A 13292-nucleotide genomic window follows, 5' to 3' on the forward strand; every position below is an offset into this window, starting at 1 on the left:
TCAGGACTTTGGCACTACTGCTTTAGGTTTTGCTCCACAACGTGAGCAAAAGGAGAGAGTGTCTTTAAAAACACTTAATGTCTTTGGATAGTTTAGACTCTGAGTGAAAGTTGTTGCCTGTTTCCAGTTTCTTCATGATAGCAAAATAAAAAATGTGAATCTTGAGACTCATATTCTTGCATCATTTAAACTAGATTTTTCAAAACGAATACAGTACATCTACATAACATATACAATGGTGTAGAATAAAAGTATTAATTTTACTGAAAAAAAATGTAATAATTTACCTTTAATGATCTCACACTGGAGAAATTCACCTCTGCATTAAATCCAATCCCCTCAGGGAGCAGTGGGCTGCCACTGTGTGGCGCCCTGGGAGCCGTGTGGGGTTAAGGGTCTTGCTCAGGGACCAAGGGTGGAGGCTGTGGGGATTGAACCAGGTACTTGCAACCTTCTCAGAGCAGAAGCACACTCCTCTAAACACCAGACCACCACCACCCCAAAATAAATAATTCCTTTATCAATTTTGATGGGTCCAAAATATATAAATATTAACCTCTGGTTAGGTTGAAGTTACAGGAGATGGATCTCAGACCGAATCCTAGTATCTCTGCCATGGAGTGAAAATGGCTTTTCTTGGGATTGCATTTCTCAGATTCAAGTCAAAGAAAATAATAAAAAAAAAGAAGCCAATCTGGGTCTTATATGTTTTACACTTGTGTAAACAAAATAACAAATAAAATATGTTTAATATATATATATATATATATGGAAAAAATTTAGACAAACTTATAAGGACTAAAAGCCTTTAGTAAGACACATCAATTTTGCATTCACTTGATTTGACAAAAAAGTCCTGACAATGACAAAAAATAAAGATTAACATATAATATATATATATATATATATATATATATATATATATATATATATATATATATATATATATATATATATAATAACTCTACTATTTTGTAAATTACATTAAAACTAATTTTGTTCAATAGATCATAATACTCATTATCAAAGAGCAATACTTTAAATTACTGAATAATAATATTCTATATAAATATATAATATTTGTAAAACATAATCTTATTAATATAAAATGTAATTCATCATATTAATATTTATTTGCAAAATATATTGCTTTGCATATATTTCATCCAGTTTGAGTTCAGTTTAAAAAACTTTTAATCTGAATATGTGTTATCTAACTGAAAGATAATTAAAAATTTAGTTTTGGTCTTTTAAGGGGTTTTGACATAAGAGATTCTTTTAATATTATCTCTTAGTCGTCTTTCATGTTACTAAAATGAGATTTAAGGCGCCTCCTATTCATTCTGACAGCAGCTGTCTGAACTGTGGTCTGATCAAAGATGGCTGCCCTCTAGTCACGTCGGCCAGCATCCAATGAGGCTTCTACATATATAATGTCTATGAGCTCAACAGCCACATGGAGGTTGCAAATGTTAACCAAAGTTAGCACTAGCATTGGCAGACCTGGCAAAACTGGCAAAAGGTACAATTGAAGGTTGGAACGAGAGCAGGCCACCTACTGGCCTGGGGGAGTTAAACCTTTTACCTGTCTCCTGAAAGTTATCGCCCTAAAGTAAAAACAAAAAGTAAACAGGAACCATTCTTGTGTTGTGTTCACAGACAAATCTTTCTGGCGGCTGCAGATGGCCTGAGAGCCGCACTTTGGACAACAATCACAGCACTGATTTAAAATCAACATATACAAATCAATACCACACACTTATTACAATCTGTTTGTAAAACCACATTTGAAATCCTAAAAAATATACAGTAGTGATGTGACAACATGTAAGCACCTTAAAGAGGTATAAACAACTACAACCCCCGGCAAAAGTTCTGGAATCCCCGGCCTGGAAAGATGTTCATTCAGTTAAGTTAATTTAATTTTGTTTAAAAAATGCAGATCACAGACATGACACAGAACTAAAATCCTTGCAAATGGCCGGCTTAAAGAACAACTAAAATAAATCAAGAAAAAAAAGTGTGGTAGTCAGTAACGGTCACTTTTTTAGACCAAGCAAGGGAAAAAAATATGGAATCACTCAATTCTGAGGACATAATTATGGTATTACCCCGTAAATTTATATACCCAAAACTGACAACTGCATCAAAAGGGACCTGCTTGTTAATCTGCATCAAAGAAGGAGGGATCACACTTTGAAGAGCTGCTGCACCTAGAGCAGGAGATGTCAGTTGAAACACAGAATAGGATTATGAAACTCTTAAAAGAGGGTAAATCATCACGCAATGTTGCAAAAGATGTTGGTTGTTCACATTCAGCTGTCTCTAAAATCTGGACAAACAACATGGGAAGTTTGTTAAAGGCAAACATACTGGTAGACCAAGGAAGATATCAAAGCATGAAGGCAGAAAACTTAAAGCAATATGTTTAAAAAACCAAAAATGCACAACAAAACATACAAGATCGAATGGGAGGAAACTGGAATCAAAGTCTGTGACCGAACTGCAAGAAACCACCTAAAGGAAAGCTAAACGAAAGCCATCATTAACACCTCAACAGAAAAAAATGAGGTTACAATGGGCTAAGGAAAAGCAATCATTGACTATGGATGACTGGATGAAAGTCGTATTCAGTGATGAATCTGGAATCTGCATTGGGCAAGAGGATGATTCTGACATTTTTATTCTGGTGCCGTTCCACTTAGACTTATAAAGATCACTGCCTGAAGAGGACAAGCAAATTTCCACAGTCATTGATGCCATGGGGCTGCATGTCAGTTAAAGCCACTGGGGAGATGGCTGTAATTACATCTTCAACAAATGCACAAGTGTACCTTTTGATTTGATTTTGGACACTTTTCTTATCCCATCAGTTGAAAGGATGTTTGTGGATGATGAAGTCATTTTCAACATGATGATGCATTTTGTTATAGAGCGAAAACTGTGAAAAATAGTGATGGTGAAGCCTCACGAAACATTGAAATGTTTTGCCAAATTGCTTCAACGATCCCCGCAGTTCATGAAGCTTCATGTAAACATGTCACCACCTACTGGTGAAGGGCAGAACTACGGTTAGAAATATAATCTGCGATTTTTTTGCAGTTCTTCGTGTATTTTTTCCCCGTTTAAGTTCGTTTGAAATTTATAATGATTTGTCTGTTTAATAAAACGTTTCGTAAGTTTGTTTGTGTGTAAAATGTCTTAGAAGAGAAAAATAATTTGAGGTTCTCTGTTTTTCTGCCATTTTAGTTAAATAAGCTCAAGCAGACAGTGAAAGTGCAAATGATGATGTCTAATTCTAATTTGGTAGTATTTTTACCCAATCTATATTTATACTAGGGCAAAACAATAAAAATGAGTAACTTTAGCCCAAATACTTGTGAAGTATTATTGCAACTTTCAAAAGTCTGAGGTAAGTACTGAAGCAACAACCTCTTACAGCTAAAAGCCACTAGCAAGGTGGCAACTCTTGAGGAAGGTACTACTTAAAACCCATTACATTTGTAACCAGTGGCTCGCTCAGATTTTGATCATTACATTGTTTAATCTAACCAAACTAGTTTTAATCAACTAGATTAGTTGTTTTTCCAACCAATCTATTCTCAGTTTATATCCAAACTCTATTCAACTACAAACTCCCACACCTGATTGAACACAGAGGCTGTTTAAATGCCTGCAGAAGTTCCGGGCGAGCTGAACCACTTCCTGAAGCAGTAGGGTAGCGAGGCTTCGGACGTCATCTATTTTCACTCCTCCCCCAAATGAAACAAGCCTCAACACACACCTCGCGGAAACGCCCCCTTTGAAGCCTCGCCTCATCTCACAACATCACTAGTGAAAACATTCCTTGAAAAAAAGACACATAAGGTTTATGTTATGGCCTGAGAATAATCTGGATCTTAATCCAATTGAAAATATTTGGTGGAAGTTGAATAAAATGCCTCATGACAAGGATCCAACCTGAAAGAGCTGATCTGGCAACAGCAATCAGAGAAAATTGGAGCCAGATTAATGAAGGGTACCATTTAACTCATTAAGTCCATACCTCAAAGACTACAAGCCGTTATAAAAGCCAGAGGTGTTTTGATGTGTTGGAGTGACTTTTGTTTCTCATGATTCCATAATTCTTTCCTCAGAATTGAGTGATTTAGTATTTTTTTCCTCTGCTGGGTCTAAAAAAGTAACTGTTACTGACTACCACATTTTCTTTTTTATTTCTGTTAAAGCCAGACAGTTGCCATTCGAAATGACTTTCTTTAGTGTCATGTCTGTGATCTGCTTTTTTTCTAAAAAAAATTAAACAATCAACATCCGCCGATGCTGGGGATTCCATAATTTTTGCCAGGGGTTGAACAAACTACTTAATCACTGCATTGAGTTTTAGTTTTGCACAGACATTTTGGATTTTTTTCTTTGGCCAATGCAATGTAAATTCTAATGATAAGTGCAGACAAATAAGGAAGAGGGCGTACGGAAAGTTTGGACCACTTCATAGGTGACAGAAGGCGGCAGCAATGAGAGAAGGTGCGAGCACGCTCAGCAGTTCTAGAGGAAGCAAAGCAGGGCATCGTGCAGCAGCTGCAGCACAGTAATCCAGTAAGAGGCGCGGTGACTGTGGGGGAGGAGGGCGCTCAGTCCTGGAGGGGGAGTAGCAGGCGGGCTTATCGCTCACTTTTTCTCTGTGCACGGTGACCCAGTTGCATAGGTAGAATATACTGCTATATTTGCAATTCCACAAATTATCTGAGAGGTAGATGCTTTTCAATCCTTTTAGAGGGTCCAGAGTCTCTTTCTGCAGGGACCTAAGCTGGTTTGACTTTAGACTTAGCTCCTGGAGGTCTTTAAGCCCTTGAAAGACCCCAGGATCCAGGTGGGCCAGCTTATTTCCATCCAGGTTCAGTTCTTTTAGCTTTGTTAGTGGTTCAAAGAGCTCCGGATGTAAGCTCTCCAGGCTGTTGCTCTGCAGCAGAAGAGTGCGGAGCTTGCCGAGGTTCTTGAAGGCATTGCGACAAACACTCTGAAGCGGATTGAAGCTCATTCGCAGATTTTTAAGTTTCTTCAGCCCTTCAAAGCTGTGGAAAGACAGCTCAGTGAGGTTATTGTTGCCCATATCTAGTGTTGCAAGTTTTCCAAGAGTGGTGAACAAGTTAGAGGGGAGTTTAACAATCTGGTTTCTGTCCAATTTTAACTCTTTTAACCCAGAAAGATCCCTGAACTGGTCAGGATGTAGAGATGAAAGCTGGTTGTTGGAGAGGCTCACTGTGGTTGCTCTTATTAATCCATGGAAGACTGATGGGTGGAGGGAACTGATGTGGTTATCATCCAGGTGCAGCTCTTTGAGGGCCTGCAGCTTGTGAAAAAGGCCCTCAGGAAGTTGCTTTAGATGGTTGTGAGCCAATTGAAGGTTCTGCAGAGACATGAGGTTGGTGAACAGGGCAGGATGGAGTTCCAGGATGTGGTTATGAGACAACTCTAAGTCTTGTAGTTTGACTAGCGTGTGAAAAACCCCAGACAGGAGTGTGGAGATGTTGTTTCCATCCAGCCGCAGCTCTGACAGATTGATTAAGTTTCTGAAAACATCAGGGGGAAGTTCTGTCAGTCGGTTCATGTACAGATCCAGAAGGTTGAGGTTGACCAGGTCTCTAAAAACATCAGCAGGAAGAGAAGATAGAAAGTTTTGACTGAGATCCAGCTCGCTCAGATTAACCAGACCTGAGAGGGAGCTCTCCGGCAGACTGGTCAGGTTGTTTCTTTTCAAGCAGAGATGAAGCAGCTGAGTCAGTGAGGGGAAACCGTCTGCTGGAAGGGTGAACAAATGGTTTAGCCCCAAATTCAGAAGCTGAAGCTTCTTTAAATCCCTCAGCGCCTCCGATGGAACAGCCTGCAGCCGGTTACCACTCAGATCAAGATGTTTAAGACCCACTGCTCCTCTGAAAGTGGCTTCTCCAACTTGTATGATCTGGTTGTTAGACAGAACAAGCTTCTCCAGTCTCTTGGATTTCATGAAGACGCCAACCTCTATTTGCCTTAAACTGTTAAAGTCCAGACAGAGCTCAGTGAGTCCGAGGGCTCCATCCAGCGCCCCCTCCTGCAGCGTTTCGATCTGGTTGTGGCTCAGAAGCAGCGTCTTTAGACTAGCTAAGTCGCTGAGGAATCCTTCTGTTAGATGCTTGATCCGGTTCTTACTCAGATCCAAGAAGACAAGAGAGGGACAGTTTAGGAACTGCCCCCAATGCAGTGATGTCAGAGCGTTGTCACGAAGGAGCAGTCTTGTTAACTGGGCCATACTGGGCCAAACTGGGTTGAGTTTTAGAAAGCCACCAAGCTGGTTCTGTCTGAGGTCCAGGACCTAAAGTTTGCACAGGAAGCAGGTTAGAGATGTTTTTAACACCTAGATACACATTTCTACATTTCTTACTCATGATGTTGGAATAAACAGGCTGTTGTGATCTACAGCTGTGGTGAAACGTTTGCCCTTATTTTTAAAAAGTATTGTGCACATCAAGCCAAATGTCTGCTTAAAGAATTTCAGTGAAGTGAGTTTTATTCCAAAAAACAAACAAACAAACATTTTCTCTGCATTTCTATACATCTAACCATTGAGTTTTATATCCACAGTAGATATGAAGGTGTGAAAGTCTCTTTAGCCTCCCTGAAGTAGTTTTCATTGGAACCGGCTGCTGCAGCATTAACAGCTGCATGTCTTTTTTTGGGTGTCTCTACAAGACTCTTTTTTCAAAAACATCTCGCCCTGTTAGATTGGAAAAATTTTCCATCATTGTCATGCAATCTTGATTTAATTCTGGTCTGGACTTTGACTAGGCCATTCTAACATGTATTCTATCTATAGGGTTTCTGTCTGTATGGTGTGATTAGAAGAAAGGGTTTTGGTCTCTTCCATCAGTTAATAAACCTTTCATCTTACCAAGAAGATCTCCTTCAAGTAAAAAAAAATATATATTTTTTAAGGGATCCCAGACCTTGATCCCTTAAATATGCTCACCAGAGCAGAGCAGCTGGCACAAATGCACCCGCATCGACAGTAAGGGCAAAACTTTTGTACAGGCTGTGCAGGTGACACAGTGCTTAGTGTTTAGTCCTTGATGTGACCGACCCGGGTTAGAAACCAACCTGTGGTCCTTTGCCACATGTCCTTCCCCCTTTCTCATACCATCATTTCCTGTCAGCCTACTGTCAGAAAAACAGTGCAGTAAAAACAAAAAAAAAACAACCTTTGTAGATAGTAGAAGAGCAAGGAGAAAGGTACTTCTTTGCAACTACAAACATCCTAAAACTTTCCAGGAAGAACAACGTGGACTGCAGGAGATTGGAAATCCTCCTGATCGTTTTGGAAAGGATAATGGAACAAACGGGACCCAACAATAAAGAAACCTGATCTAAACCAAGTGTGACATGGAATTGCTCCTAGTTCTGCTGAAGAACACTGCCATGCATAAAGAGTTAGGTCAAATTCTCAGCCTCGACATGGACAGTTTGGTGATTATCTTGAGGATTTTCATCATGGTGGAGCCCGAAGTGTAAAGTAATTAAATGACTAAGAAGATTTAAAAAGAAGGGAAGTAGGGAAACAAAAAACAGCAAAGTTTGATGTACTTTGAGCCCCAAGTCAGGTTTTGATCACATCCAGCACGTCAGAGAGAACAGCTTTAGTTATAAAGAACCAACTCTAGAAAGTCTAAAAAACACCAGAAAGCGTTTCACTGCCTAGACCTTTTGCCACTGCAGTATGTGTGTCAGCTAGTTTCAGAAGGTTTTGCTTTCTATGCTTGTACAGAGAACCCGGCTGCAGCCTTTAACCAAAAAGCCACAATAACCTGCATTCATCACGAAAACAGAGTGCAGCTCTGTACCTGCAGTTCGTTCAGCCCGTGTTCAGGTATCTCCTTGATCTTGTTGTGCGAGATGAACAACTGCAATGTTCCTGCTGGCAGTGGGGGTATCTGGCTCAGTCCTTTACCATGACATGTAACAGTGGTTTGGTTCTCAGAGCATTGGCAGCGGGCCGGGCAGAGGTCCGACGCCCAGGCCAGCAGGCCCAGAGAGGCCAGAGTTAGAGCTGCCAGCATCATCAGCTGCAGCAATGCACATCGAAACATCTAAATACAAAAAAAGTCATTGAAAAACATTTATTAAAGTCTTCTTTCACTTTTTAACACACATATATATTCATATATATACATGTAAAATATACATATATATACATACAGATTTATATATGTACATATATGTACATATATATATATATATATATATATATATATATATATATATATATATATATATATATATATATATATATATATATATATATATATATATATATATATATATATATGTTTGAAATACAGAGAGTTTCAGCATTTATGTGTATGCTAATATTTTTATATGTGTATAACATCAATGTGAGTTCATTTTTAAATAGTTTTAAATCCAATCTTACCTCTTACTTGAAAACAGTGCTGCCTTTAAGCTGTGTTCTGGTAAAACCGGACCCGACTGATCTTCCTAGATGACTGAAGAGTTTTGCTCTGCAGGTGCGGAAGCAGAAAATATTCTCTGTGGGGTTTTTTTCAGTTTCTTTGTCCTGCAGATGCATCTGTGTCTCTCAAAAAAAAAAAAAAAATACTAAGAGAAAAAAGGAGGTAGAAAAAGTCCAATTCACAACATTTTAAAATAATAGAAATAAAGGGGAAAACATATTTTCTAAACTTTTTACTGCCACACTAACATCAGAGAAACTGACTGAATCCCAGAAAGAGTAAAACATCTGTGCCCTCTGCACAGCATCATGCAGCATCAGTGAAGAGAAAAGGAGACTCCTGGTGGTCACCTCCAGAACTCTTTTAAAATGGTTCTGGCATCACTTTCTCCCTATTATCAAATGTACAACATTCACAGGGTTTATCCTGCCAAACACTACCTGAAAAATGTAAGTCTGGCGTTATTGTGAACTGCACTTCATGTGATCTTTCTTAGTTTCTTCTTGTAGTGTCCACACTCTAAAACTTTCTAGCAACATTTCTGTTACAATGTGGATTCAAATATTTTAGATTTTCAGCTGCTGTAGGAAAATACATTCTGTCTGGTTTTCAGCTGTAGAGTAAAATGGGCTGCACCCGTTTTGCATGTGATAAACCATTAAATGGCCATTATTAGTGGAAGCGGCTGCTTAAGAGTATCCAAAGATTTTCTTTATCAATCTTTTAGTTATCCTACAGAAATTCCTTGACTTAAACAAAAGTCAAACCTCGATTCACAAACAGAAAAGCAACAACAAATTAATTTGTTTTCAACTTTCAATTCTGAACAGCTTATTATCATAGAAAATATATATCTATATATACTGGCATTTATGTTTTGTTTGTTTTTCTGTCCCTCTTGCTATGGTATATATTTGTTCTTGTCTGCTAAGGCACATCCCCTGACATATTTGTACTCTTCAATCGGATGTTCTTTAATTTAAATAAAAAGTTTTTAAAAAATTAATAGATTTCTGACGGACTAAATCATAATATTATATATGTGTGTATATATATATATATATATATATATATATATACACACACACACACACATTTTTTTTTATCCCCCTAAATATAAATTAAGACAGAAAGGCTGAGTTCACTGATAATTTTTTCCCAATTTGTAAACATTCTTAATCTTGATAAAGTTTGGATGAATGGCAGAAAACTGACCAGTGAGCTCCATTCCTCTCTACATGTGCACATCTGTGGATTCATATGGATTTGAACCAACCAGAACAGTTGGGAAAATAAATATACAAGATACAATCCCCAGATGCCTGAAGTCGCTGCATTGATCTGTACAAGATGAACAACGAGCTATAGCCACGTAGAAACAACTAGGGACTTTCATAAAAAAAAGGAGACACTTTCTATGTTCTAGAGAATACACTTTTTTGGTGCAAAATGAATCAATATCAGAGTAAAAGCATAAAGAAAAAAACTGTAAATAGTTTGCCTTTTTGGGCATAAAGGCCACACATTACTCCATAAGCAACAACAAAAAGCTTGAATAAAGATTTGGATTTCTGGACAAATGTGTAGTAGTCTGATGAAACTTTAAAATAAATAAATAAATAAATAAATAAATAAATAAATAAATAAATAAATAAATAAATAAATAAATAAATAAATAAATAAATGTGGCTTGCACTGCAACAAAATGTGACATAAATTGGATGCCACATAATTTTCTGTGTGTGTTTTGCTGCTGGAGGAAGTGGTGCACTTTGCAAAGTAGATGTTTCCTTAAGAAAATAACTTTAAAATGTGAATGTACTGAGAGATATCCCAAAACCTCAAGTAACGGTTTGGTGCCAACTGAGCAATGACCCTTATAATGCACACTGGTTTGTCATTAAATGACTTAAGGAACAGAGGCCATTGCAAAGTTCTGATCTTAATACTATAGAAAGCATATGGGTAAGAGCTAAAGACCTGACTGGGAAACGTCTCCCAGCTCTTTACAAATGAAAATAAAATGATTTACTTAACAATTCCTGGTGTGCTTGGGTAACAGTTTTTGTCCATACTTGACCACCTGCTCTGGGTTTTGTGTATTTTTGTCTATTTGTATTCTAACTATGTGATAATCTGCAGATAAATTCTCTGCTTGCCATATTGTTTGGTTTGCTTTTTCACTCCAAACCACTGATCTCTATTTATTCACTGAAATGCTGATTGCCTGAAAAAAGTGAAGCCACCGGCCAGCATGTTGGTACTCCCCACTCCCACGGAGATGTGCAGTAAAAATGCCTACATATGTAGCATTTGGCTGCAAAAACAAGCAGTTTGCCAGCTGTGGGAAGACGTTCCACAGGTAATTTCACTGTCAGTAGATGTACTAACAAAGAAAAATCCATATATACACCAATGTATCCTACAGTATAGTACGTATGTAGGCCAACATTATTCTGGCTATCTCAGGCTGCCTGGAAGACATTGTCTGAGTTAGTCATTGACATTGTGTCTAATGTTAGAAAATAGAAAGTCATTTACTGTGAAATGTCAAGGTAGTAATTCTATATTAAGTGGATGACGCTGTCGTTTTTGTAATGTTTGTTGCATTTGTCATTTGAAAAAGTCATGAAATATATTGCATGTTATATTGTTGAAAAAAAGCAACTCTAACATTTTTAAAGGCTGATGTACAGACACAGCATAAAGGTATATGGCTTCATTCATGCACAATTAGCAAATAGGAAAATACTATAGCATTAGCAGACATGTACTTGTAATTCAGTCTTGATGTAAATTAAATGTAATATAACAACAATAATGTCATCAATACATGAATATTACATGTACATAATCAATTTAGCACATTTGGCACTTGAGTATTATGCTAAATTACCATTCATTTTGTTGTGATGGATTTGTATAATATGTTATATTACATGATTTAGAGACTTCATACTGACTATTTAATGTGGTGTGCCTATTTTTTTTTATTAGAAGTTAAAGTAATCTAGTTATGCTATAAAATAGCAAGTGATGAATTTATCTTTATTGTAAAAGTCTTAAGTCCCCCTGAAAATGAGAAAATCCTTGCTGTTCGATGCTGTAATGCACATATTGTTTACACTTAGACCGGTCTTACTAGGGACTACCAATATGGCGGCCAGTGGCTTTACTTCAACCCCCTACTATCAGCAAACCAGTGAATAAATAGAGATCAGTGCTCCAAACTGGATGCTGTGCTAGTATCTTGAATAATGCTATATTCTCACCTACCAGTAGAGGGCACAGGTGTTTTACTCTTACTGGGATTCCCTCAGTTTCTTTGATGTTAGTGTTATTTCTATGATTATTTTAAAATAGTGATAATTTTCTCCATTTTATCCAGCTGTTTGCCTCTTGTTTGTTTTATCACTTTGGAATGAAGAAATTATTATTATTATTATTTTTTTTTTTACATATAAAACACAAGCTGCCAAGTTCTCACTAAAGTGAGGAACATTTGTGTTTTTCAGTTTGTGCTACACTTATTTTAAAATCCCTGATGAATGACATCAGGAGCTATCTAAATGGACTGCAGGAACAGGCAACGGGTGTACAGTAGGTCAAACCGGCTGTAATCCCTTCCAGATTACAGGTCAGGGCATCGTCAGAGCAACTGCAGCGAGGATTGGCAGAGACAGCACCTATTATCACCAGCTTATTGGGGTTGAGCTCAGTAGGCCTGTGTTCTCAGCCTAGAAAATTTGTTTGCATTATTCTATCTAAGCTAAAGATGTGTCCAGGAGAGGTGGTTCTAGACCAAATTTAGCACAGGAAGCAGGGTGGGGCCATTTTTTATTTTCATGGGGGAAACTTAACGAAAGGATGAAACAAACAGGGCAATGGATCATTGTTTGAAGAGAATCAGCTCTGGAAACCTCAGATATAATAGAAGAAAACCTTAATATGACTTGAGCTAAAAGTGCAACATCTTAATTCTCCCATCATTGTTAGAATAAAACTGTTCCAAGGAAGTTATCATTTACTGTCTATATATATGTGTGTGGCTGTTATTTGTTTATTATAAAATCTATTATTATGTCTTCACTACAGGGGCCTGGACCAGTTCTTCAGAGCCGCTGACCCCTGTTGGCCCCCGTTTAGAACCTCCCATGCCAACTAGAACAGTGAGCCATGTAGTGTATGCTTTGGTTTCCTTTATATCTGCTGTGGTTTGTAGTTGGATCCATTCCTGCTGATGTGTTCCGATTTGCACAAATCTGACGGCTTTCTACATTTAGAAATGAGTGTAAAGACCAATAGGAACAGACCACCACATCCTCGTCTTTTCTAAATCCCATTAAAGTATCGACAGGTTCAGGCTTTTTCCTTTTAATTAGTTTATTCACAGCTGACCGGACCGTGATGCAGATGATGTTCTCAGAAACACTGTGTTCAAACTCGGTGGCTGAAACTCTGCAGTTGATTTTTACGGCATCGATCCTGCAGCCGTTACGACAGCAGAGCTCTGCCCCGCTGCATGTTGTCCCACCATCCTCTGCTCCCTTCAGTCTGCGGGGCTCTCAGGAATAACTGGGAAGTGTGCGGCTACTGAGGAGCGATGAGGCCTTGGATACGCTCCAACATGTTCACTTCTGTCCAGGTAAGATCTTTTTTTGCTATAATAAATCTAATCAAGCTCAATATTCTCATCTCTCCTAATTGTTCTGAAAGCTTTACTGAGGGATCTCCAGATGAGTTTATTAGATTCCAAATTCTTTATCTAATTAAAGAATTACAATATCTTAG

At 37.9% G+C, this 13292-nt stretch overlaps 2 protein-coding genes across 2 annotated transcripts in view; one reads left to right on the forward strand and one right to left on the reverse strand.

Annotated features, from left to right (window-relative positions):
* Positions 1–1961: 1961 nt before the first annotated feature.
* Positions 1962–8562, reverse strand: si:dkey-182i3.11 (leucine-rich repeat-containing protein 15). Its single transcript, XM_038305261.1, has 3 exons — positions 8462–8562; positions 7872–8117; positions 1962–6349 (listed from the first exon to the last, which is right to left on the reverse strand). Exons 2-3 carry the CDS (start codon positions 8115–8117, stop codon positions 4490–4492), a joined length of 2106 nt encoding a protein of 701 aa, XP_038161189.1. The 5' UTR covers positions 8462–8562; the 3' UTR covers positions 1962–4489.
* A 4047-nt stretch (positions 8563–12609) lies between these two features.
* Positions 12610–13292, forward strand: part of mark4 (microtubule affinity regulating kinase 4) — a 92409-nt gene continuing 91726 nt past the window's right edge. The window contains exon 1 of the mRNA XM_038305257.1: positions 12610–13146. Within this exon, the coding sequence (XP_038161185.1) occupies positions 13105–13146 (42 nt within the window). The 5' untranslated portion in view covers positions 12610–13104. The remainder of the gene's footprint in view (positions 13147–13292) is intronic.

This window comes from Cyprinodon tularosa, unplaced genomic scaffold (genome assembly GCF_016077235.1).
Source record: "Cyprinodon tularosa strain WSP-4 unplaced genomic scaffold, ASM1607723v1 ctg554, whole genome shotgun sequence".
Classification (NCBI taxonomy): Eukaryota; Metazoa; Chordata; class Actinopteri; order Cyprinodontiformes; family Cyprinodontidae; genus Cyprinodon; species Cyprinodon tularosa.

What these genes read in the sequence shown, in the direction of transcription:
- si:dkey-182i3.11 (XM_038305261.1), bottom strand. Translation starts at nt 8,117, where the DNA reads ATGTTTCGATGTGCATTGCTGCAGCTGATGATGCTGGCAGCTCTAACT. An exon ending in ACGGGCTGAACGAACTGCAG is followed by an intron (nt 6,350 to 7,871) that starts GTACAGAGCTGC and finishes TGCAAACTTTAG; the next exon opens with GTCCTGGACCTCAGACAGAA.